This window comes from Salmo salar, chromosome ssa07 (assembly GCF_905237065.1).
Source record: "Salmo salar chromosome ssa07, Ssal_v3.1, whole genome shotgun sequence".
Lineage (NCBI taxonomy): Eukaryota > Metazoa > Chordata > Actinopteri > Salmoniformes > Salmonidae > Salmo > Salmo salar.
In genome coordinates, this window is record NC_059448.1 from 48,649,502 (window position 1) to 48,677,496 (window position 27,995).

The 27,995-nt window shown below is 45.0% G+C and overlaps 1 protein-coding gene across 2 annotated transcripts; it reads right to left on the minus strand.

Moving 5' to 3' along the window:
- Positions 1-2: 2 nt before the first annotated feature.
- On the minus strand, positions 3-27,995 carry LOC106609496 (protein FAM180A). 2 transcript variants are annotated; one of them, XM_045722169.1, is made up of 3 exons: positions 27,756-27,995; positions 8,391-8,488; positions 3-986 (listed from the first exon to the last, which is right to left on the minus strand). In XM_045722169.1, exons 1-3 carry the CDS (start codon positions 27,775-27,777, stop codon positions 639-641), a joined length of 468 nt encoding a protein of 155 aa, XP_045578125.1. In that variant the 5' UTR covers positions 27,778-27,995; the 3' UTR covers positions 3-638. The 2 variants fall into 2 exon arrangements, with proteins under 2 accessions (XP_045578125.1, XP_014063846.1); XM_014208371.2 differs by lacking the exon at positions 27,756-27,995 and adding an exon at positions 14,383-14,753.

Below are 27,995 nucleotides of genomic sequence, written 5' to 3' on the forward strand. Positions count from 1 at the left end.
AAGATTTTGCATAAATATATGTTTTTACTGCATCGGGATAGGTTGGTTCATAACATGGCCATAACTATGGTACAGTTATAAAATATATATATTGAGAATTATTTTATTATAATATCAATTACAGAGAAATAAGCTGAGCAAATTGATACCCCTGTCTTCATCCAAAGCAATGTTACAGGTCAATACAATATTTCTGCACCTCATAGGATAACTTTTTCATGAAGCTCCTTTTTGCCATAGGACTGTGCTGGGGAAAGATTATGTGATTGTGATAAACAGCTGAGAAGATTATGACAGAAGATTTGATAAAGACCGGTTATGAATCATGACAGAGTGACTGATAAAATATTTCAAATGTTTGATTACATCTGAAGTCCTAGAACAAGGCGGAATCCAATAGATAGAACATGAACAGCACATAGATCACATCCCTCCTATTCCCACATCCTCCTTTCAATATGATTAGATCATATCATCATAACCAAACATATTACATTATCAGAACAGTCATTTGATAATACAAAACAACTCAATAGAAAACATCCTTCAAATTCTCTGCCAAAAAGTGACTTGTGTTACAGTATAAAATAATCAGTATATTACAGTATCTGAAAGAATGTGTCCACATGTCCATAACACTAGTGCTGAGGTGTCCTGGGTGGGGGCGTCAGATCTTCTTGTATGGCCCTGAACAGCTGCAGCAGGGCGTCTCCCCACAGCGCCTTCTGGTGTTGGGAGGTGGTATGAGCCAGTGTCTGGGCAGTGTACACGATAGTGAGCACTGTGCGCTCAAAGTCCTCCCTGCTCAGGGCACCTCTGCGCTGGGACAGGTGGGAGGTCAGACGTCTGATCTCAGATAGTCTCTTGGGCAGGATGTCCTCACAGATAACCTCCAGCTTTTGGACCCTCCTCAGAGACGCCAGCTCCTTGTCTGGGATCACGAAGGGCTTGTCCTCACCCTCGATCTGCAGGCCTGCCAGCAGGATCTAGAAGACAGACACAGTTGTATTAGATTCTTTACAGGTTCTATCAGATCCACTTTTCATATGTCCATCTGTCATCTCAGTGCCTTCATGTTCTGAGATTGTTTGATTGATTTAATCAATTGACTGAATGAGTCGATCAGAGTGATTTCCCAACAGAGTCATGGTGAAACTCACCTCATGCACCACCAATGGTATAAGTGGAATACAAGTCAAGCTCTTACCACCAGGGGGTATACAATACATTACAAAATATGTTTGCTGTCTTTTCCTCAGTTGAATCGGACTAAACACTCAATAATTAAGACCTTAAAAATACGTTTCTGTTCCTTCCATGGATAGAGGGACGGTTTACCTTGAGTAACCTGACTCCCGTTGGCATGTATTCATGGATGCCAAGGGAAGCCAGGCTTCCCCAAAAAATTGTAAAAGAAAAAAGTGTAATTTAAAAAAATATTTCGTCTAGGTCTTTCAGAATTTTACTTCAGTTCGCAAGAGGCGGAATGTATCTCATGGAAGTTCAATATGTAGCTAGATGTAGAAGGCTAATGTTAACTAGCTAACGTTGACCATGAAAGGAAGTTAGGCTAGCGAGTAAGCCTTTTAGCCAGGTAGCCTAGGACAACAAAAAATAAAAGCATGTACTGTATAGACCGTTTCGTCAACATGAAAGAGATGAGGATGGCATTGGCATTTCTCTACAAGTAGGGTGAGTCAATGTGTTTTTTCTACTTTCATGCATGCACAAGTGCACACAGACACACACAGAGACACAGAGAGAGAGAGAGAGAGAGAGAGAGAGAGAGAGAGAGAGAGAGAGAGAGAGAGAGAGAGAGAGAGAGAGAGAGAGAGAGAGAGAGAGAGAGAGAGAGAAATCAGAACCATGGGAAGCCACATCATATTTAGCTTACTATGGAAGTCCAGGGGGTTTGGTCAAGACGTTTACACAGATCAGACACGGACAGAGTAGGATAAACTCGGTTTCAAGGGTGTTTATTTAAATAATAAATCAAAAAGAAAAGGATAGGTCTCCCCTATGACACGCCCCTCCCCCCCACCCCCTTAGCTCTGTCGGGGAGGGGACTGTCATCAGTGTGACGTATGTCTCCCTTCTCAATACGGCATCCGCGTTTCCATGCTTCGCCCCTGACCTGTGCACAACAGAAAAAGAGAAGCGTTGAAGGGACAAGAACCACCTGGTGACCCGATCGTTTGTGTCCTTTCCCCTGGCCATCTAGACCAGGGGAGCATGGTCCGTGACCAGGGTGAAGTGGGTACCTAACAGGTAATACTTGAGAGTGTCTAGCGCCCACTTCACCGCTAGACACTCTTTCTCAACAATAGAGTACTTTTTTCTCTCGGTATCAGCTTTCGGCTGATGTACATGATGGGGTGCTCCTCCCCATCATGTATCTGGGACAGAACAGCCCCTAGTCCCGTATCACATGCATCCGTCTGGACCACCATCGGCACCTGGAAATTGGGCGTTACGAGAATCGGATGGGAGCACAGCGCTCCCTTCAGACGGCTGAACGCCGCTTCTGTCTCGTCCGTCCATCTCACTGTTTTCGGGAGGCGGGGGTTCGCGGCCCTGGTTAGATCGGTGAGGGGGGAAGCTATAGCCGCAAAGTTGGGGATAACCCGGCTATAGTATCCGACCAGTCCCAGGAAGGACTTGACCTGTGTCTTGGTACGTGGAACGGGCCAGTCACGTACCGCGTGAACCTTCCTCTCCTGGGGCTTGACGTTCCCCCGTCCGATCAAATACCCCAGGTACTCCACCTCCTCGAAACCTAGTTTGCATTTCTTGGGGTTCGCGGTCAACCCGGCTTGTCTAAGCGCATCCAGCACCGCCTGGAGGCGCGTCAGGTGCTCTTCCCAACCTTGGCTGTGGATGATGATATCATCCAGATATGCCGCTGTGTACTGCTGGTGGGGTCGAAGCACTCTGTTCATCAGTCGCTGGAAGATGGGCAGGGCTCCATAGAGACCGAACGGGAGCACCCGGTACTGATACAAACCGTCAGGAGTCGAGAACGCCATCTTCTCCCGGGAGGAGGCTGCAAATGTTACCTGCCAATATCTTTGGTCAGGTCAAGGGTGCTGATGTACCGGGCCTTTCCTAATTGGTCGATGAGCTCATCCACCCTCGGCATGGGGTAGGCGTCGAATAAGCTTATTTCGTTCACACCCCGGAAGTCATTACAGAAGCGGAGGCTACCATCCGGTTTGGGCACCAACACAATGGGGCTGCACCATGCACTGTGAGACTCTTCAATGACCCTTCATCCTCAGCATAGCCTCCACTTCTTGTTTCACGGCCTTCCTTCGGGCATCCGGAATCCGATATGGCCTCTTTCGTACCGTTTCCCCGGGCCGGGTACGGATGTGGTGTTCAATGAGGGTCGTGCGGCCTGGCGTCTCGGAGAACACCACCGTGTTCCGATCGACAAGCTCCCTGAGCTCTTGCTTCTGGGCAGGGTCGAGGTCCTCGTTGCTCGGGACCACCACTGGTACCGTTGGCGTCCTGGGTCCCGACCATAACATGGCCAAGGCTGCCCTCTCGTACCACTTCTTCAACAGGTTCACGTGGTAAATCTGTTGGGGTTTCCCTCTTCCCGGTTGCCGTACGCGGTAGTTGACCGGTCCCAGCTTCTCGATCACCTCGTATGGCCCATGCCATGTTGCCAGGAACTTACTCTCGGCCGTGGGGATTAATTAAGACCAACACCCTGTCTCCCACCTGGAATTCTCGGGGCTGGGCTCCCCGATTGGAGACCTGGGCTTGGGTGCATTGGGCCTTCTCCATATGTTCCCTCACAACTGGCCATATGGCTGTCATCCACTCCCTCATCGTCTCCACGTGCTCTACCACGTTGCGTAATGGGGTCGGTTGGGCTTCCCACACCTACTTGGCGAGGTCCAAAACCCCGTGGAGGACTGAGGTACTTCTCGGATTAAGAACATTAGGTGGGGTAGTAGCTGGTCCCAGTTCTTCCTGTCCTGCTCGATGACCTTCCGCAGCATTTGCTTGAGCATTTTATTGGAGCGCTCAACGAGCCCATCCATCTGCGGGTGAAAAACGGAGGTCCAGATCTGCTTGATCTGCAGGAGGGCACACAACTCTTTCATTAGGCGGGGCATAAACTTCATACCTTGGTCTGTCAGGATCTCTTTCAGGATGCCCACCCGGCTGAAGAGGTGGAACAGCTCCCGGGCGATTCCCTTGGACACCTCCGCCCGTAGGGGAATGGCCTCGAGATACCGGGTGGCATAGTCTACTATTACCAGGATGTACCTGTGTCCTCGTGCTGTTTTTACCAGGGGTCCCACTACATTCATGGCGATGCCATGAGCACCCCAATGATCGGTAGGGGGACCAGTGGGTTTCGGAAGTGGGCCTTTGGGGCAGTCATTTGACACTCCGCGCAGCTGCGACAGTAGTCTTCCACGGCCCTCCTCATCCCGGGCCAGTGGAACCGGGTGGCGATCCATTCCCGGGGCTTCTCCATTCCCAGGAGGGTGTGGGCCACCTGAAGAATGGTTCCCACGTACCGTCGGGGCAGCAACTTCTCAAAGTTCCCCCTGTTGGAGCGACACCTGATACAAAAGGTTATTCTTGATTTGGAAATGGGGGTATCGCCAGTCACTCACCCACGGAAGTAGCTGTCCATCCACCGCTATCACTTGGGCTGCGGCGGCTCTCAAGTTCAGACCCTCCCACTGGGCCATCCCGAATTGTCCCCACAGTTGGCCCCCAGCAAGTGTCTCGACTGGCCCCTCGAAATCGAGGAGGGGGAGGTGGGCTCCTCCTCCAGTGGTTAACCAGGGGGTCGGGTTCTTGCGCCCCCTCCGACTCTGGACCCGTAGATACAGGTTGGTTAACCGGTTGCTTCCGGGCCGCACAGGCGATGGGTCGTCCCCGCTCTCTTCTTCGGCCGGCTGATGTATTTTTCCTCAACTCATGCCCCCATATGGCCGTGAATAGCGGACAATCCCGTCCCACTAGGAGAGGTACCGGCAACTCTGGTACTGCACCCACCATCATCTGGCAGCTCCCTTGTGGCATCACGATGTTGGTCCATACGATTGGATACCGCTTTGTGTCACCGTGAACACAGGAAATGGACATCTCCCTACCCTGTTCAGTCTCCTGGTTCAGCAGGCTCGTGGTTACGAGCGTAACCGTATTTCCGGAGTCTAATAGCGCTTCCGTGTCGTGTCCGTCAACCTTCACCGGGACCATGGGTGCAATTGATTCGTGGTGCGCCCAACAGGAGGTGACATAGTTCACGGCGTGACCCACCTCGCCTCCGGGGCTAGCTGATGGCATCGACTCCTTTCAAGCCGAGCAATTCCAGGCAATGTGCCCACGGGCACATTTGGTCTCCATCTACCTGGGGTCGTCGGTGGCGGGTCGGCCCTACCTCAGCCGTCTCTCCACGGGTTTGCGGTCCTTTGGCCCTGCCGACTGTCGGTTCGGGGGATACAGCGGTGGGGCTGTCCTTCTGTCCCCTCGTCCCCGTTCCCACTCAGCAGGGCCTGAGTGTTCTAATGCTTCTCCACTGCTTCCAGGAGGCCCTCCAAGGTCTGGGGCTCGCATAAACTCGCTGCCCTCTTCACGTCGTGGGGTAGCACCCGTAAGAAGCGATCCAGTGCCACTTTGTCAAGGATGGAGAGGGTGGATACGTTGGTTAGGAGCCATGCCCTGGTGACGCGCAGTAGGTCGCTCATCTGGGCTCGGGGGGATGCATCGGGTACGAACCTGCAGTTGTGGAACTGTTGAGCCCGATGGGCCAGGCTGTACCCGTAGCGGCTGTGTATCTTCCGTTTGAGTCTGTCATAGTTAGCCGCCTGTTCGCCGTTCAGGTTCCAATACGCCTTTTGGGCATTCCAAGCGAGGAACGGGGCCAGCAGACTTGCCCACTTCGGCCTTGGCCATCCTTCCCATAGCGCGGTCCGTTCAAACGTACAGAGGTATGTTTCGATGTCATCGTCTTCCGTTAGCTTGATTAAAAATTGGTTGGGATGTGATGCAGGAGACGCTCCTCCTTGCAGCTTCCTGATTTTCCCAACGAGGTGGACGTTTTGTAGTCGCTGTTTCTCCAGCGTTTGTTCCTGAACCGTCTGTTGTGCTTGTTGGGCCCAGATGAACTGAGCTATCAACTTGTCCATGCTGATGCTGTGTAAACGTCAACCCTGATCTGACCACGTTATCAGATTGCCCGCATTCTCCACCACTTGTGGCAGACCAGGGGGTTTGGTCAAGACGTTTACACAGATCAGACTTGGACAGAGTAGGATAAACTCGGTTTCAATGGTATTTATTTAAATAATATATCAAAAAGAAAAGGATAGGTCTCCCCTAGGTCTTGCTGTATCCTATCGGGATCCCAACTGCACTCACTCCAGCTCCCTCTGTAACCGTCCCCAACTATACGGGAGTCCTTTCTTCCCCTACTCTCCCTGTGTCCTGCCCTTCTGGCAGCTTTATGGACCTTGCACAGGTGGTGAGCAATCAGTCCTTGATTACTCACCAGCTCCCAATCAGCCCCAATTAGTCCTGGCCGGAGAACCCGTCGAGACCTGGCACGTCCAGCAGATGGAGCCATTGCCTCGTGATGTATACACCGTCTGTCACCAGGCCTCGACGAGTCTCCCCCTGGTGGCTGACCTGCTGTACGCCACATTACGTTGATTGGACTAGATTGTTTTTGGTGTATTTTAGTTGTCATTGTATTAGACTAAGCATAGGTGATTTGATAATGTTGAAATGTTGAAGTTGAAATGGTGGTGGAATAGTGGAGGCAGCTCCTGTTTTCTTTGTGACTTGCGGTAACTCCCCGTGGCTCTAAATCAATAGTTGTTAAGTAGTCTGAAAATTCCAGAAACATTAATTTGCTTGACCATGCTGTAGTTCATGTAACTGTTGGTTACATTCAATATGCTTTGTGGACTTCAACGGACAGAGGTTGCTCTCCGGTTTTGTGATGAAACAAATGTGTGGTTGAATTTATTCTGCCACTGTGTCTTCTTATTGACTCGGCTTTAGGCCTATATATCAATATATCACAGTGGCAAGACATATGAACTAACAGGTTATAGAGCAAACAAATAAATTCTCACAACACATAGGTTGTAATATGGCTTTTTTTCCTGGCTTGGTTTCCCCAATGATTTTACTCACACACTGCTACTGATGATGACTGCTGACTGAGGCTTCAGCTTCCCTTTCCCAGTAGGTCAAAACTACGTTCCTGCTCCAACCATGACTCTCGTAGCCCAAGTTCAACTGTAAGAAATTCATAAAGTTTGAACCCATGAGGACTGTTCCCTTTGCCTACAGCTTCTCTGCCTCTGCCTCTGCCCTTCCAACCTCCATTTCCCTGCAGCACGACGAGCGGTAGTACCCACAAGATTCACATCAAACAGGAAATGTCAAACAGTCAAACATCTAACTTTCACTTCTCTCTCTGAATGGAACTGAGGAGATACACACACCTACACACATAGGCCCACTGCTGAAGACAAGAGCTCTCCAACTTTGCTTACTGCACACGCACTTCTTGGTTTCTGTTGTTTGCTCAGCGATGTTCTGAGTTCTGTCTTAACAGTTGAAATGTAGCCTCTTCCCCTACTGTATTGCCCAATTCCAAATCAACCCTTAGACCCTATGCACTCTCAGATCTCCATAAGTGCAGGGTCTAGGGGTTGATTTGAGATTTGGCACTAACAAGGACTGATAGAAGAGTTTGCTACAGTATGGAGAAAGGGGCCCCTACGCAACCTACAACTCACTTAAGTAACTAACAGAGTTTCAGAAAGTTAAGAATTCTTCCCAAAAGCACAAGAGATGAGCTTTCAGGTATTTTTGACTTGTTATGCCTAAGATATTTTATTTAGAAGCAATGGCGAATATAAAAGCTTGAGTGGCATTGATTCTGATGCAACATGTTTTGCTGCTACCCCACAAGATTCACAAAGATTCAATAACCTATAACCTCTGTGTCCATGTTTTCCACTTAAACATCAGAGCGGTGGATGGTTGAGCGGTATATGTCTAGACATAATGTTTGCTCCTTGGGCTCCAACATACCAGCTGTAATATGTGTGGATGAATCTGGGTTGTGCCCACAGTGGATATGGTCTGGCTCAACAATGAGAAGAAGCAGGGGCCTCTGGGATATGGAGTTCAATGTCAGAACATTATTAAGTATTAAAGACATTGTGGGTCGGAGAGAAGAGCCAGACTGTTAGACTGAGAGCCTGCAATAAAACGTTACGTTTGTGGAAGATTTAACTTTATCTGACAACAATCTTATTGTTTCCAAGTAACATTCACAATTAATTAAATCCCCTTTAAGCTCATTAATGTAATTTAAGCAGAGATGGCTATTTTCGACTCACCTCAAAAAGCAGATTAACATCTTCCACAGAGTTCTGGAAGGTGGGGTTGACCAATGAGTGTGTGCCACGCTTCACTCTAAAAGCTGATGGGTAAAGGGCTGAAGAGAAAGGAGAGAGAAAGTGAGAAGAGGAGAGATAGCATTTTGAGTAGTTGAATAACTCATTAAACCAATGGCAACCAAAAGAAGGCCTGAAATACAATAGATCCATAATTTCCCATTGAGCGGGTGAATATGGTTGCCGTTGTTGTGACCAGGAGGTCAGTCAAACTCAACACACATTGCAGTATTTACGCAGTGGCATACAGTATACAATATAGTCAAATACATTCACACAGTGGCAATAGGTCATGTAAAATCCTACACTTACTGCATACTGTAAACATGTCTATGTAGGTTAACCTGTTTAGGATAGGGGGCAGTATTTTCACGGCCGGATAAAAAACGTAACCGATTTAATCTGGTTATTACTCCTGCCCAGAAACTAGAATATGCATATAATTGTTTGATTTGGATAGAAAACACCCTAAAGTTTCTAAAACTGTTTGAATGGTGTCTGTGAGTATAACAGAACTCATATGGCAGGCCAAAACCTGAGAAGATTGCATACAGGAAGTGCCCTCTCTGACCATTTCTTGGCCTTCTATAGCCTCTTTATGGAAAATAGAGGATCTCTGCTGTAACGTGACATTTTCTAAGGCTCCCATAGGCTCTCAGAAGGCGCCAGAACGGGGAATGATGACTCTGCAGTCCCTGGCTGAAAAACAGTAGCGCATTTGGATAGTGGTCGATCTGAGAACAATGAAACGGGTGCGCGCGTTTACGTGAAGAGTCCATTTTACATTTTCAGTCTTTGAACGAAAACTACGTCTCCCGGTCGGAATATTATCGCTATTTTATGAGAAAAATCGCATAAAAATTGATTTTAAACAGCGTTTGACATGCTTCGAAGTACGGTAATGGAATATTTAGATTTTTTTTGTCACGATACGCGCCGGCGCGTCACCCTTCGGATAGTGTCTTGAACGCAAGAACAAAACGCCGCTATTTGGATATAACTATGGATTATTTGGAACCAAAACAACATTGGGTGTAAACTAGAAGTCCTGGGAGTGCATTCTGACGAAGAACAGCAAAGGTAATCCAATTTTTCTTATAGTAAATCTGAGTTTGGTGAGTGCCAAACTTGGTGGGTGTCAAAATAGCTAGCCATGATGGCCGGGCTATCTACTCAGAATATTGCAAAATGTGCTTTCACCGAAAAGCTATTTTAAAATCTGACACCGCGATTGCATAAAGGAGTTCTGTATCTATAATTCTTAAAATAATTGTTATGTTTTTTGTGAACGTTTATCGTGAGTAATTTAGTAAATTCACCGGAAGTTTCGGTGGGTATGCTAGTTCTGAACAAAACATGCTAATGTAAAAAGCTGGTTTTTGATATAAATATGAACTTGATTGAACAAAACATGCATGTATTGTATAACATAATGTCCTAGGAGTGTCATCTGATGAAGATCATCAAAGGTTAGTGCTGCATTTAGCTGTAGTTTTGGTTTTTGTGACATTATATGTTAGCTTGAAAAATGGGTGTGTGATTATTTCTGGCTGGGTACTCTCCTGACATAATCTAATGTTTTGCTTTCGTTGTAAAGCCTTTTTGAAATCGGACAATGTGGTTAGATAAAGGAGAGTCTGGTCTTTAAAATGGTGTAAAATAGTCATATGTTTGAAAAATTGAAGTTTTGGGATTTTTGAGGAGTTTGTAATTCGCGCCACGCCCTATCATTGGATATTGGAGCGGTGTTCCGCTTGCGCAACATCTAGATGTAAGAGGTTAAACTATCTAGCCCCAGGTTTGTGGGAGACAACTAGGTGGTAAACTGCAGCAGACGTCCCCATGTGAAACCGGGTGAAAACGTTTAAACCTCTGACACCGGTAATCGCAGGTGTGTCCCACGTTATAGATGCCCCCTCTTTTCAAACAGCCAGGTGTGTCTATAGGGCATAGGCTATAGGGTAGTGTGGTCAGATTTCAAAGAGCCAGGTGTGTCTATAGGGCATAGGCTATAGGGTAGTGTGGTCAGATTTCAAAGTGTCAGGTGTGTCTATAAGGCATAGGCTATAGGGTAGTGTGGTCAGATTTCAAAGTGTCAGGTGTGTCTATAAGGCATAGGCTATAGGGTAGTGTGGTCAGATTTCAAAGTGTCAGGGCATATGTGCCGCAGCAGGCCTGAGAGTTCAGGAGCTGTGGTCTGCTCCTCATAAAAGCCCTCTCTCTCAGCCTTCAGAACTGCAGACTATGGCAGCTCTGTCATTTATAAGGGGAGCTAACCAGGAGCAGAGAAACACCTGGACACAAGCTTACCAACTGGGTTCCAACCTTGGTCTCTTGCATACCACAAGACTGCTGAGCTAAAGGCAGCTCCTGACCTAAATGCAGCTAAGGCAGGTATTCTGATCTCAGATGAGACCATTCACTGAACCACCTCCTTCACACCTATTATTTTACCTGTAAGGGTGATGTGGTAGTTATTATATCTACAAAGGACTCGTTAAGTGAGATAATGGGACTAATGGGCTTCTTTTCACAGGGTTTTCTCTGTATTACTCTGAGCGGCTTCTTAACACTAAGGGGACAATTTGAGGCAGGAGTCACAGTAGTGACATGATAATACCCTTCACCAGTTTGAGAGACAGCTACAGTACATAGAGACATTCTTGTGGTCAAGTATTTGACCTCAACAGAAAAATATGACACTTTGAGAAATGTTGTTAACATGACCTAGAGATGACACAGCCCAGCCCAACCCAAAGAAAGTTTGGTGCAACAGCATCTCTCGCTCAATACCTTATTTGCTTTCTTTTCCATTACAGCCTGAATACCTGGCAGGAACTCCGACTGTGTGTTGAAAGTACAGGGCCATGTGCTTTTTGGTTGAAGGGTCAGGTACAGACAGACAAGGTCCAAATAAGAAGCTTGATTGGAAGTCGGAGCATGTATGAAGTGGACACAAACAGACCATCGATCATGCAGTGCTTCAGTCTGTCTGAGGAATGCCTGGGCCCTGGACTGAACAGAAAGGTCATGGTAGGAACACAGCGTGACTAGGGGTAAAATAAGTTGTCCTCTCAACAGTTCAGTGTTCGATGCGGTTGTAACTTAGCTTTATGTAACACAACACACAGGGCTACTGTTTATCCATACCTTACACCATAGTTTACTCATTATTTCATAGATACAACACCTGTCAGAGAGTGACATTCTATCTGAGCTTGGTTAGTTCCCTAATACTGTAGAATGTGCTCTTGTTACTAATCTAAGCCAGATATCCAATCACTGTACAGTAATCTGCTGTTTGAGCCAAGAGAAATATAGGCTCACTGAGCTTAATGAGGATCATAGTTTAAACATTGGCCCTCTTTATGGAAGCTGATCAGGAATCAGCTCCTGGTCAACTGACGCCCAGCACAATTCCACTGTTCTCCGACTGTACTCCATATGGATTCTGATCCAAGATCAGCTCTTGCCATTCCCAGTCCCTCTCCACTGTACTCCTAACCGTCCGGCCACCAAGGCCTCACACTCTCAATGGGACAACACTTGCCATATTCTCCCCATTCAGAAACAGGGTTAAAGAAGCAGCGTTGGAATGTATAAGCATACAGAACACACCCATAGGGACAACAACTTTTATTGGCACATAGCCAGTGTGAACAGTGAGGTTATGAGGTCTATGAGGTTAATTTCCATGCTTCATTTTCCATGAATCGTTTGATGTTAAGGCGATGCTGTACCACTGTGGAGATATTAGCTCCAAAATGGCTGCTCCAACCAGCCAGCAATTTGTATGGGTTTCACCAGTAGTTGCACAGGTGCCATACATACAGCAGCTGCGAGGAATGCCAGACATTGCCGTCATAATTTCCCCCCAGATTTGGGCTGATATGTGCTACTGTGCATCCAAGTGAGATACTCATCCAGTATGTACTGGAAAGCCTAAGCCCCAATGTTGACTTTTATCCAGCAGCACATCCTTTCCTGATGCCTTCCAGTGTATAAGTGGAGGTAGGTGGAGCTGGAATTCCACACACAGATGATGAGTTGAGTCCACTGTGTTGAGCTCGAGTCAGAAGTGAAGAACAGGAGGGAACCTTGTTTTCACCTCAGCAGAACAACAGCAACACAAAGAAACAAATACGTGCAATGCCCATGTGATGTGTAACTTTGCCTGAGACCTGAAGACTTGTGTAATGCCTAGGCTTTAGCTCAGCGGGCCAACACAGTCATCTGATACACAGTAGACTCGGTTTCCAAATCTAGCCGATCACATATGGAATAAGTGGTTGCTGGTTTACAGTGGATGAGCCACCTCTGAAAGCAGATCTCAGTTTTCAAAGCTCTGAGCTAGAAGAAACCAATTATCGCTCATGCTTCTCGGCCCACTGTAGCGCTAGACTAAATAATCAGTGTTTGCTAGGACACTGTCCCCTGTGTCCTCACAAACAAGCAGGGAACTTGTAATCTCCCTCTAAGCACATGGAATGAGCCAGGGGAAAACACAAAGCCATTCATTACAAGCAGTGCTAAATGGTCTTGGCTGGAATTGTGTCGTGACTAGAGAAAAGCAGGCAGAGGTCCCCGTCCTCCAGGTTTACAGTAATGGTTATTTGGATTAAAGTCAGAGCCAAAACCAAAGTCAGGAACATTTCCCATACTACAACTGATGAATGATGTTTGCTTAACCAGTTTCCACATTTGCATTGTGATGTCAAAACTGATATTATCCACAGAATGCACACACTCTGGAGCAAGCTTAGTATATGTCCTAATTAGAACTTTCTCAGTGGACCGAAGACCTGAGAGCTCCAAATATGGGACAAGATATGTCTCAATATTGAAGGGATAACAATACATCAAGTCAGATATGCAGATGTTCTTCCAAGCTGCTGCAGTCAAAACAGCTGGGGAAGAATTTGGCAGCAGTCAGAGCGCGCCAGAGACAGTCACATGGGCTACACTTACAGTTTGTCCCCAATTCTAAATCACCGTCTGTCCCCTTTATCAAATCATAAATATTCAGATGTGATCTTTAGAAGTGACCTGACGTTCAATAGCCATACAGTAGATAAGCTTAGTACTAGTATGACATGCATGTAATAATATTTTCCCTAATGGATACTGAGACATGACTGATTGACAGACCAGTTTTCCCTCTGGGATTAATAAAGTTTGTATTATTTTATCTGATCATGTCAGACTCGTATCCACACAGACACATCATGTATATGACTGGATCTCATCTGCCAGCAAAGACCTGAGCTAAGTCACGTTTCCTGAAGCAAGTTCAACATCATGTGACTGATTCAGTGATTTACCAGTAAATCCACCCTCCTACATTCCTTCATTCGGAGGGATCTATTTTCGGCAGTCAACATTTCCAAGGAACCAAACATTGACGTGTGTAGGAGGGAGGGAAAATGTATGAATGTGGATCCAAATGTTTGGCCCCAACTACAAAGAGGCACTTGAAATTGTTTTTCCCTGGGAACTTAGTTGAAAGATATTCAGAAAATAGCATTTCTCTCCTTCTCATCAACACAATCACATACATACAGGAGCCTAACACCCACAGCCCTGCCAAAGCAAACAAAACCTTTGTCTTTTCTTAAAAAAACCCATCAAATCTCTTAAAAGTCTGCAAACACATCAGAAAAAAGTCTGCAGAATTGTTTTTGGCCTACTTAACTCCACCTAAATAATCTATTTGGCAGCAAAATGTTCAGTTATGATAACACACAACGATACTTAATACATAACCATTTTGTTTCTTTTTTCCTTTGATTCCAAAATGCAGTTCATTACTTCTTATTGCTACTAGATCTGAGTAGATCTACACAACAACCATTCACTTTCTATAAACGTGTCTATGGGGACCCCTCAAACTGACCTGAAGTCAGTCTAAGCTCTGTGAGGTGCTCAGGCGTCCTACCTTTCCTCCAGTGTTGAGCAGCAGCCAGGTACAGCTGGCAGTACAACACAGTGATGATGAGTAGACCCCACTGATGCATCATGCTGACTCTCGGCCCAGCACATACACACTGACACTGCCCTGTCGTCTGTCTGTCTCCCTGGGATCTGAATGTGGATCAGTCACCAGTCAATCACAGCAGCCAGCTAGGTCCCAGCTGGAAAGAGCTGTGCACAAACAACCCTCAGGAGAATGAGGTAAGAACGCTGACTGGAACACTGCTAAACCCACTTCACATGCAACTGCTTCATCCTTTCCTCTCCACCACTCTGTCTGTTTCTCTCCCTCTCCTCCCCTTCCCTATCTCTGCCTCCCCCCTCTCTCTCTGTCTGTGACTGAGTGCTGAGTTCTCTCTGGCCAGGCTGTCTGGGCTGTCATCTGGAAGTAATCAAGACCCAGGGAATGGCTGCTCTGTTAGTGGCTGGCCTGCCGCTCACTGTGCTACTGGCTGAGGCAGAGCTGACACCAGACTGACTGCAGCTGGTCTACAACCTGTAAAACCTGTCCAGTATCATCATCATCATCATCATCATCGTGGTCACCGTCATTTCCAATATGGTTTCCATCAGCATTAGCATAATGGTCATCATGGTCATATCGTAACCTCGTCCCCAGGCTTATTGCTACCTCACACAGAGACAACGGTGGTGGCTGAGACTATCACTACTGTGAGGAATTCCACATCTCCATCATCATCTTCATTATCATCATACTCCGTCTTAGAATCCACCTGTATGCCACATATTGTATACACTGTAAGTGTCTGACAGCTTCATCATAGACAAGAGTAAAACACCAATAACTGCCCACTTCAAATACATCCACTCCACATACAATAGACTACAGTGCAGTATAGCATTTCAGGGTTCTCTTCGTCTCTCCATTGTCCTCTCAACAGTTTCTGTTCTCTTTGTAGTCACATGATGTCAGTTACAATAACATTCTAAACTCTCGCTAGCAGGGCCAAGGAGCATAGTGGTTCGCTCAGGAATCCAGGGGTTTTGCTTTGGTTGGCCTGTCCTCTGAGACGAAGGCAGGGAATAAAGGAAAATAACTGGAAAAAACAAGCAATTTCAGAAATGAGTCTGCTATTATTAAATAGAATTACACCATTCTACCTTAGCTTACTGACTGTGGATGACAAATGTTTTTGCAGTATGTATTTCAGAGCTCAATCGATATCTGCTATACCAGTACTCTACTGCTGAGAACTAATGGTGTACACATAAATGATCATTTGGGTTAAATGTCTTGTTTTACAATTACTGCTTCTATATTACCAGCGCATGATCATAAAAAATATGACTGATGACTGATATGAAATCTAAATGAAAATCTAAAATTGCCAGCGGTTTTAATTACCCACTTCACATCATTACTGCCACCACCTTGATTAGGTAACTTCAAACATTTCACTGATATATCAGGCAATGCTGGAGGGCATGATTAATTGAGCGCCCGCTGACTTTCAAGTTATTTGCTTTACGAGCACAACATGTTGAATTGAAACGTTGTCCTCTAAAACCAGATGGGCACCTGAGGTATTCTGCCCTTCCGTGTCTCACCGAAGGAACAATATATTCAAATAAAGGATGACGAGAGAAGGTGATGATATTCCCAGTGAACAAGTTAACACCTGTCTCTCAGTACATTACACAATCAACTCATAAGGTAATAACAGATGGTGTTCTGAGTCTGAGAAAACAATGTCCAGCAGGTAAAGAAAACTTCACCAGAGCCTGTCTCTTCGTCTCCTTACTGGAAGGGTCATGGTAGAGAGGAACTCCAGTCTTTTTGTTGACCTACCCAGCACCTTTACTCTTAGAAGAAAGACAGTGGTAAATCAGTCTGTTGAAATGGATAAGGAGGTGACACTGTGACACAGGATCATGTCCACAGCCAGGATTTAATCCTAGCAAGGTCAAATGGTCGAATAAAACATATCCCTCACTGTAGGCTAACAAATAAAATGAGGTCCACAGGAGCTCCTGGATAGGAGCAGGAAAAACACCCAGCCCTAGTAATTTCTACTGACGTGTAGTTCTCCATTTACCAGCAGGGGGCAGGCTAAGAACACACATTATTTTTCCATCACTCCAGCATCCCATCAGACTGATGCCGTTTTCAAACTATTTTGGTGATGCTGTGTGAATTTGAGAATGAATTCTATTAAGATAAATGCTCACGATATGAATGCACTTGAGAGAGATGTAAGGGTTGTTTGGGTTCAGGTCCAGGTGGGGACCCTTGAGAAATCGCTCAAGTGCTTAATTGCCCAAGTCGTGCTGTAAAGCTTGGTAATACATAAAATATGCAAATGAATAGGAGGCCATTAGAAGTCTGTAAAAGCCTCAATAGTCAAATTACCTTTAGACAAGAGAAGCGCAGCTGCAGTCCCTATAGGAGAACTACAAAAGAAAAGCATATTAATTTATACACTTCAGACTGTAATTACCAGCAATCAGGATGGGGCAGAATATACAGAATCGTTATTTGAGCTCTAGCAAAAGGTTTAATGGAAAATATAAATTCTTGGCAGGGTCAGCACCAATGCCTATCTGATACGTCTTCCACCACACAATTCCGAGTCATCCGACATCAAGAATGAATTGAATTTCCCTAAAAACATCCAACATAAGAGACCCATTATGGATAGACAAAACATTACTGTAGAAACATATCCTAAACCCTGTCAGAAGGATATTAGTTCAGAGCTAATTTGGCTGGACACAGACATCGGCTCAGCTGCGTGATCCATCTCCACTGTGTCTTAACTGCAAATGGAGCTGATGTCTCCTGGCCCTCTCCCATGACAGCTCCTCTTATTATGGTTGGCCAGAGGGCACACACACCATCCAGGCTCTCTTAGAGAGATTCCACTGCTGCTGCTGTTGATTATGCCTCTCCCCAAGACCAGCGGAGCCTGCAGAACTAACCAGCCAAATCACAACACCCAACACCAGCCTCATTACTCAGACATAGAGACAATTACAATGCAATAATGACTCATTATGGACACCATGCTTCGTAATTGCTCTGCAATTAATGACCACCGGTGGTGAAGTTCCCTGAAACGCTCTTTGGGTTTTTCTGTTGCACCCCCACTTTTTGACCAGTCCATCATTTCAATAACGAGAAGGAAACACTTAATTGGTGTCTGAAACTTCACCAGAAGGTGTGATTTGCTCCTTCACTTTGCGACAGCATTGTTTCAGTCATTAGTGTTAGTCATTGCAGTTCCAGTTGCAGGTATACTGAAGCTTGTCTCTGTATTGATGTCAGCGTCTCTGTGCTGAGGCATCATTGCATGTCTTGGCTGAATTCCTCAGAGCTGCAGGTTGTTGTTGGTGTGTCGTGGGCAGTGACACATTCGCCCTGGACAACAGATTTTCCTGTGACTTTCCTGTGGAAAGTGAGAGATGTTGATGATGGTGACACGCTGAGAGCTTCCTGCCTTGTTACATGTGGGCAGTGTGATTATTTCTGACACAGTGATTAGGGAGGTACACAGGCGTCTCAGGTCATGCTATAGCAATTACCAATTATAGCACAGTATTAGTAATGAATACAATGAAGGCATGTTTGCTGACCAGAGAGCCATCACCACCTCTATCTTCTACCCTCCTCTCCCTCCCCCCGTCCCCCTCCTCCCCCGTCCCCCTCATCTCCGCCTCCAGGGACAATGCTGTCACCTGCAGAATGGTAGAGGGGAGTGTCACCGGACCAGTCTGTGAGTGATGGGTGCATGGTGATGGCGACATTGCCTGGTGATGCGACTCTGATTGACGGAAGGTTTGGGAAGGGGAATTCTGGTCACTACGCCCACGGGCTGCACACACAGGCAGGTTAATGTTGAGAGAAATGCATCTGCTGTTGAAATAGTTGGGGATGACTCAACATGCGGACAATAGCTGGTAGAAATTTTACCAACTTGAAAGGACAAAACATTATATTTATCTACACAACCTGTTGTTGTTTCTTGATGGTGCTTGGTGTCAAGTAAAGACGAGATAACATAATTGAGGCCCTATTGTCCAGTCCATGCCACAACCCATCAAGCGATAACTACCAACCGCTTCCACCTGATCTATGTCAGTCTCTCCAACCCCTCTAATAATTATAATAATAGATGTATTTTATCAGTGGAGGCTGCTGAGAGGAGGACGGCTCATAATAATGGCTGGAATGACGCAAACGACGCACTGATTCTGCTCCAGCCATTACCACAAGCCTGTCCTCCCCAATTAAGGAGCCACCAACCTCCTGTGTATTTAATATAAAGCTTTTTATACAGAATCTCAAACAAATTCAGGGAGCTGGCAGTTGATGGGAGATGTCTTCCACAGCTAGATCGTGATGCAGTTCAGTAAAGGAGTAGCTTGAGTAGAGGTGGTGTTGATGGTACAGCCAGGGAGGGAGAAACAACAGTCGAGAGCTCTTTATCAGGCACCTCTGTCTCTGAAGTTCACAGCTACTCCTCCTCTGTAGGTCTGCTGGAACATCCACCACCGAATGTGTAGCACCCACCTGGGTGATGCTTTGGCAGCAAAAGTGCCTGAGAGACACCACACCTCGGCAGTAATCACCAAGTGTCTCCTACGAGGTGAGCCTCTGTAATCCCCTCACACCACAGTCCACATCCTTCCAGAAACCGAGGCAGGTGGAATAAAAATCTGGTGCTGTGTTGATCAGGTGTTGATGCATCATTCAAATTAGATTCGCCAGCTAGCTAGCTAATCCTAGCCAAGCCAAGTAAGCAGACTTCCCAACTAGCTAGTTAATGCTAGCAAAGCCAAGTAAGCAGACTTCCCAACTAGCTAGTTAATGCTAGCAAAGCCAAGTAAACAGACTTCCCAGCTAGCTAGCTAATGCTAGCCAAGCAAAGTAAACAGACTTGCCATTTTCAGTCCTGCAACTCCATGGGCAACCACCACCAGATATTTTTGCTGAACAGGTTATCATAAAAACAAAAAATTGTTTCAAAATGCAACAAAAAAAAACACTTAATAATACTAATATATATACAATATTGACAGAGCTCTCTGCCTAGGCTTCCTGCCGGTGCCATGGCAACAAAAACATCCCAACTTTGTATGCTGTTTGTTCTCACAGAAGAGTCTGCCTTGAGCTTATGAAAGGATGAAAGCGGGGGAGCGAGAGAGAGAGAGAAAGAACAAAAGATAGAAAAGAGAGAGAAAGAGAGAGAAGGAGAGAGAGGTCTGGAGGGAACCCGCCTGAAAAGGTGAGTTGGGACACGACAGGGGGGCATTCTAGGACAGGTGAAGGGGGCATGTTCAATGAGGTCCAATAGTCAGGGTGGGGGAAAACGGAAGGACCTCAGAGTAGCGTATGTGTTGTTTTCCAGAAGTGGACACCAAACACATCAAAGCCTGGACCAGAGGTGGCTAATGGTAGGATGAGTCCAGACCTCCTGCTGGATGCACAACACAGGAAACATGCACTGCCAGCAGAAACAGAGAACAGAGAGAGAGAACAGAGAGAGAGGAAACGTAACTGCACAAAGAAGGGGAAAGGATGGGAAGTCTGAACAAAGTAGGGTTAGGATCGACCAATAGGGAATATGTCAAAATGCATCCAAGTCAACAGTATTGGTTGAACAGGATATACAGTGCATTGGGAAAGTATTCAGTCCCCTTCCACTTTTCCACATTTTGATACGTTACAGCCTTATTTTAAAATGGATTAAATCATTTTTTCCCCTCATCAATCTACACACAATACCCGATAATGACAAAGCAAAAACAGATATTTTAATTTTTTTTCAAATGTATTACAAATAAAATACCTGATTTACATTAGTTTTCAGACCCTTTGCTATGAGACTCGAAATTGAGCTCAGGTGCATCCTGTTTCAATTGATCAATCTTGAGATGTTTCTACATCTTGATTGGAGTCCACCTGGGGTAAATTCAATTGATTGGACATGATTTGGAAAGGTACACACCTGTCTATATAAGGTCTCACAGTTGACAGTGCATATCAGAGCAAAAACCAAGCCATGAGGTCGAAGGAATTGCCCACAGAGCTCCTAGACAGGATTGTATCGGGGCACAGATATGGTGAAGGGTATCAACAATTGAAGGTCCCCAAGAACACAGTCGCCTCCATCATTCTTAAATGGAAGTAGTTTGGAACCACCAAGACTCTTCCTAGAGCTGGCCGCCCAGCCAAACTGAGCAATTAGGGGAGAAGGTCCTTGGTCAGGGAGATGACCAAGAACCGAGGGTCACTCTGACAGAGCTCCAGAGTTCCTCTGTGGAGATGGGAGAACCTTCCAGAAGAACAACCATCTCTGCAGCACTTTACTAATCAGGCCTTTATGGTAGCGTGACCAGACGGAAGCCACTCCTCAGTAAAAGGCACATGACAGCCCTCATGGAGTTTGCCAAAAGGCACCTAAAGGACTCTGACCATGAGAAAGAAGATTCTCTGGTCTGATGAAACCAAGATTGAACTCTTTGGCCTGAATGCCAAGCGTCTCGTCTGGAGGAAACCTGGCACCATCCCCACAGGGATGCATGGTGGTGGCAGCATCATGCTGTGGGGATGTTTTTCAGCGGCAGGGACTGGAAGACTAGTCAGGATCGAGGGAAAGATGAACGGAGCAAAGTACAGAAAGATCCTTAATGAAAACCTGCTCCAGAGCGCTCAGGACTTCAGACTAGAGCGAAGGTTCACCTTCCAACAGAAAAACAACCCTAAGCACACAGCCAGGACAACGCAGGAGTGGCTTCGGGACAAGTCTCTGAATGTCCTTGAGTGGCCCAGCCAGAGCCCGGACTTGAACACGATCCAATATCTCTGGAGAGACCTGAAAATAGCTGTGCAGTGACGCTGCCCATCCAACCTGACAGAGTTTGAGAGGATCTGCAGAGAAGAATGAAAGAATCTCCCCAAATACAGGTGTGCCAAGCTTGTAGTGTCACACCCAAGAAGACACTGAGGCTGTAATCGCTGACAAAGGTGCTTCAACAAAGTAAAGGGTCTGAATTAGAGGTCGACCGATTAATCGGAATGGCCGATTAATTAGAGCCGATTTCAAGTTTTCATAACAATCGGTAATCTGTATTTTTGGCCACCGATTTGCCGTTTAAATTTGTATTTTTTATTTCTTCTATTTCTTCTTCTTCTTCATTTTTACACCTTTATTTAACTAGGCAAGTCAGATTAAGAACACATTCTTATTTTCAATGACGGCCTAGGAACGGGGGTTAACTGCCTTGTTCAGTGGGGATTCGTTTTTGCAACCTTCGGTTACTAGTCCAACGCTCTAACCAACTGTCTTACATTGCACTCCACGAGGAGCCTGCATGGCAGGCTGACTACCTGTTACGCGGGGGCAGCAAGAAACCAAGGTAAGTTGCTAGCTAGTGTAACCGATGTGAAATGGCTAGTTAGTTAGCGGTGGTGCGCGCTGATAGCATTTCAATCAGTGACGTCACTCGCTCTGAGACTTGAAGTAGGGTTTCCCCTTGCGTTGCAAGGGCCGCGGCTTTTGTGGCGCAATGGGTAACGATGCTTCGTGGGTGTCAGTTGTTGATGTGTGCAAGGGTCCCTGGTTCGAGCCCAGGTTGGGGCGAAGAGAGGGACGGAACCTACACTGTTACACTAGCATTAAACTTATCTTATAAAAAACGATCAATCTTAACATAATCACTAGTTAACTACACATGGTTGATGACATTACTAGTTTATCTAAAGTGTCCTGCGTTGCATATAATCGATGCGGTGCCTGTTAATTTCTCATTGAATCACAGCCTACTTCGACAAACGGGGGTGTTGATTTAACAAGCGCATTTGCAAAAAAAGCACTGTCGTTGCACCAATGTACCTAACCATAAACATCAATGCCTTTCTTTAAAATCAATACACAAGTATATATTTTTAAACCTGCATATTTAATTAATATTGCCTGCTAACATGAAATTGTGTCACATCTCTTGCGTTCATTGCACGCAGAGTCAGGGTATATGCAACAGTTTGGGCCGCCTGGCTCATTGCAGAATAATTTGCCAGAATTGTACGTAATTATGACATAACATTGAAGGTTGTGCAATGTAACAGGAATATTTAGACTTAGGGTTGCCACCCGTTAGATAAAATACGAAACGGTTCCGTATTTCACTGAAAGAAAAAAACTTTTTTTTCGAGATTATAGTTTCCGTATTCGACCATATTAATGACCTAAGGCTGGTATTTCTGTGTGTTTATTATATTATAATTAAGTCTATGATTTGATAGAGCAGTCTGACTGAGCGGTGGTAGGCAGCAGCAGGCTCATAAGCATTCATTCAAACAGCACTTTAGTGTGTTTTGCCAGCAGCCCTTCGCTGTGCTTCAAGCCGGGTGGGTATAATTTGTGGAACGTTCCATCAGGAATCTATTCCAAAAACTTCGTAAATAACAAGGTTGCCAAAAAACAACGCATACAAAGTTGTATAGCAGCAGAATAAGATACCGGGTAGGGAGTGGTCTATTTCATTGCGTTTTTCACCCATCACGTTTATTCCGAAAAATGTCTGTCCTCACTCTGGTTGCCTATGGACAAACATTAAGAATAAGCTACGTGGTGAGTTGATGCCTATTCGGCAGCTAGTTAGCTAGGTTTGAATGCGTTGTTGGTTGGTAACCTTTTACTTTACGTTTTTTTTGGAACAGATTCCTGTTGGAACGTTCCACAAATTATACCCACCCCTTCAAGCCTATCAACTCCCAAGATGAGGCTGGTGTAACCGATGTGAAATGGCTAGCTAGTTAGCGAGGTGCGCGCTAATAGCGTTTCAAACGTCACTCGCTCTGAGACTTGGAGTAGTTGTTCCCCTTGCTCTGCATGGGTAACGCTGCTTCGAGGGTGACTGTTGTCGATGTGTTCCTAGTTCGAGCCCAGGTTGGAGCGAGGAGAGGGACGGAAGCTATACTGTTACACTGGCAATACTAAAGTGCCTATAAGAACATCCAATAGTCAAAGGTATATGAAATACAAATTGTATAGAGAGAAATAGTCCTATAATTCCTATAATAACTACAACCTAAAACTTCTTAACTGGGAATATTGAAGACTCATGTTAAAAGGAACCACCAGCTTTCATATGTTCCCATGTTCTGAGCAAGGCACTTAAACGTTAGCTTTCTTACATGGCACATATTGCACTTTTAATTTCTTCTCCAACACTTTGTTTTGCATTATTTAAACCAAATTGAACATGTTTCATTATTTATTTGAGGCTAAATTGATTTTATTGATGTATTATATTAAGTTAAAATAAGTGTTCATTCAGTATTGTTGTAATTGTCATTATTACAAATAAATAAATACATTTTTTTAAATATTTAAATTTTTTGTAAAGCGGCCGATTAATCGGTACCGGCTTTTTTTTGGCCCTCCAATAATCGGCATCGGCGTTGAAAAATCATAATCGGTCGACCTCTAGTGTGAATACTTATGTAAATATGATATTTCGGTTTAAAACCTGTTTTTTCTTTGTCATTATGGGGTATTGTGTGTAGATTGATGGGAAAAAAACTATAAAATTAGGTTGTAAAGTAACAAAATGTTGAAAAAGTCTAGGGTTCTGAATACTTTCCTAATGGACTGTAGGTGTTGTATCAGAGTAGCCAGCACGCTTATGTTGGTTTACATAAACCCACAGGAGAAGAGGATATTGTAACTGTTGGCTGCAGTATATACAGTATGTTGTGTTCACACCTAATGCATTATACCGTATATATTGTAAATGTACTAGAAACGCAACATGCAACAATTTCAAAGATTTTACTGAGTTACAGTTCATGCAAGGAAATCAGTCAATTTAAATAAATTCATTAGGCCCTAATCTGTGGATTTCACATGACTACAGATCTGTTGGTCACAGATACCTTATAAAATGGGCCTCAGGATCCCATCAACGTATTTTTGTGCATTCAAATTGCCATTGATAAAATGCAATTGTGTTCGTTGTCCATAACTTATGCCTGCCCATACCATAAACCTACTGCCACCATGGGGCATTCTGTTCACAACGTTGACATCAGCAAACCGCTCGCCCACACAACGCCATACACATTGTCTGCGGTTGAAAGGTCGGTTGGACGTTGGAGGCGGCTTATGGTAGAGAAATGAACATGAAATTATCTGGCAACAGCTCTGGTAGATATGCCTGCAGTCAGCATTCCAATTGTATGCTCCCTCAAAACTTGAGATATCTGTGGCATTGTGTTGTGTGACAAAACTGCACATTTTAGAGTGGCCTTTTATTGTCAACGAGTGAGTGTGTAAACAAATGTGTGTACAACATTTGAGAGAAATAAGCTTTTTGTGCGTATGGAACATTTCTGGGATATTTTACTTTACCTCATGAAACATGGGACCAACACTTCACATGATGTGTTTATATTTTTGTTCAGTGTATTATATGATGACTGCGGTTATTATGTCACTCACCTCTGGTACTCTCTAATAAGGGCGTTAGGGTAATAAGCTCCCACAAAGCAGAACCATTATGTGATAATTCCACTAACCTCCCTTGAGACAGTGATGCAGCTGATAATATAAAATATTATGTTTGGCACAGAGAATTTACATCTCCCATTCTCTACTCTCAGTGATTGCCTTGTTGCTATGCAGTGTGCTCATTTCCCTAACCACAGATTTATGTAAAATAAAAATGATGAAAGATCAACAAAGGGTGATCTTAGCTACATTCATAACCTTACCCTCTGGGCAAAAACTGGTGGAATCAACGTTGTTTCCAAGTCATTTCAACCCTCCAAAAATCAATGTGATGACATTGAATCAACGTGGAAAACTAATTGGATTCGCTAAAAGTCATCAACATAAAGGCATTTTGTATTTTTTCACCCACATATCAACCTAAATCCAATGACAATGCGTTTTTTTTTTGCTGTTGATTTCACGTTGAACTCACGTTAGTTGACAACTCAAACAAATGGAAATCAAAACTAGACGTTGAACTGACATCTGTGCCCAGTGGGTACCTGTACTGCATGTAAATGAGACTGTGACATCAAGCTGATGTAAAGAACTAACATTCATAGTCAATGACCATGTCAATCTTGTCAATGAAAGTGATGAAAGCAAACTGATTGGCTGGATGTGCTGTAAGGTTAGTGTAACGGACATACAGTATGATAGAATAAACGAAAACAAAGTCATTAGATAACCCAAGGCACATTTCTTTACGTCTTTAGCAGACAGAGAAGCATCTTTGTATGAAAAGCTAATTCCACAGCTTTAGCTAAATTTGAGGCATTTTTTTATGTTACACAATGGTAGTTCAGGGCTTTGGTTCCTATATCCAATTCTAAATAGACGCACAGCATTTGAGTGGGTGGGACTCAGCTTGAAGCCCATCTTTTTTTTCACTCCTTTGCAACCTTTTCTCCGCTCAACGTTTGCCAAATCAAATCTTCTCCTTGTTAAAATCTCACACTTCCTCTTCTGAAATCCCCTCAAAGCTGTCTACCGTAGAGCATAATGCCTCGAAAGATCAGAGGCAGAGCTGCCATCTATATTCCAGACCGAGACATTTCCTAATGCAACAACGGCTCTTACATGTAACAATCAGCCCATACAGAAATATATTGTTACACTTCAAAGCCCCTCACAAAAAGACAACTGCACATTCCCCTGCACACATATAGACATCCAACAATACACCTGCACATTCCCCTGCACACATATAGACATCCAACAATACACCTGCACATTCCCCTGCACACATATAGACATCCAACAATACACCTGCACATTCCCCTGCACACATATAGACATACAACAATACACCTGCACATTCCCCTGCACACATATAGACATACAAAAATACACCTGCACATTCCCCTGCACACATATAGACATACAACAATACACCTGCACATTCCCCTGCACACATATAGACATACAACAATACACCTGCACATTCCCCTACACACATATAGACATACAAAAAGAATCGTATAGCCTGTAGTCCGTACACACTCACTCATATGAACTCATTCAGAAACACGCACACACTGATGAGGACAGAAAAAACATTAGTGAGGTGGCAGACAGTTGATGTGTATGTATCCACAGGCCCTCCCTCCCTCTGTGTTGTTTACTGTGAGTGGACGTGATCCCCCCCTCCTCCGGTCCCCCTGCTGTGTCTCATTCATTCCCCTCATTAGATATCTCATTATATACCCCCTCTAAAAGCCTCTCTCATTACACTCTATCCTCTGCAGCAGCAGATTCACTCTGGTGACTCTCTTCTCTAACACAGCTTTCAGGACAAAGGGGACCGGGCAGCAAACAGCTAACAATGTGCTTTGCCTCACATATACTGTACATCCCTGCTAAACTTCTTAACCCAACTATAAGTTTTCATTCAGCCTTGTTAGAGACAGAGACATTGTATGAATTCCTAAACGCTGTACCCACCATAGAGAACGTGTTTGTCATCACTATCATGTACATAAATATCTATCCAAACTATCTATCTAAAAATGCCATATCAAGCACCGCTTTGCCTGCTGGGCCCATCTGCAGAGTGAAAATGCAAGAGGGAGGGTGGGAAGGAAGGAAGGACAGAGAAAAGTGTGTGCCCTCTCTACGGTGTTCTCTCTCCTGTACTGGTGGTTGCCTCTCTGCAGAGGTCAGAATGTTTAACAACAAGGCTGCTCAAAGGCACAATCTCCTGTCTGAGCCTCTGGATTGAGCTCTCTCCCCTCTGTTTCCATCTCTCCATCTCTCTCCACCTCCACCTCTCTCTCCCCCTGTTTCTCTCTCTCCATCTCTCCCTCCTCTCTCTCTCACCCTCAGTTTCCCTCTCTCCATCGCTCCCTCTCAGTTTCCCTCTGTTTCTCACTGATTCTGTCTCTGCCTCTCTCTGAGTTGCCTGTTGTGAGAGTGTGTGAGTTTCACTCCTCAACATCAAGGTCAGTTTTAGGTATAATCAGAGGTAGACAATGCCTGACAAAAACTGTTATGGCTGACTGACTGTCTGAAAGGTCTGACAGGTCTGGCTTTGAACACAGCGATGTAGTACACTCTTAGAAAAAAAGTGCTGTCTGGAACCTAAAAGGATTCTTCAGCTGTCCCCATAGGAGATCCCTTTGAAGAACCCTTGTTGGTTCCATGTAGAACCCTTTTGGTTCCAAATAGAACCATTTTGAGTTCCATGTAGAATCCTCTGTGGAAAGGGTTCTACATGGAAACCAAAAAGGTTCTTCTTGGAACCAAAAGGGTTCTACCTGGAACCAAAAAGGGTTCTCCTATGGGAACAGCCGAAGAACCCTTTCAGAACCCTTGTACTTACAGTGTTCCCGCTTTGTCCACATTCCCCGACAGTAACTCTTTATCCCCCCTCCTCTCTCTCTCTCTGTCTTTCTCTGTGTCAGACAGTGTGTTTGGCTTTCATCCTTTTCATTGGAGAGGTATGACTGGATAATGTCTGTCCTGAAGAATACGTTTTTGTGTATTCTGTCTCGCGCCCAGTAGGGCTGTTCTGAGAGAGAGATTACACAAGCCCCTCCCAGGCCTAACTGTGCACACGCAC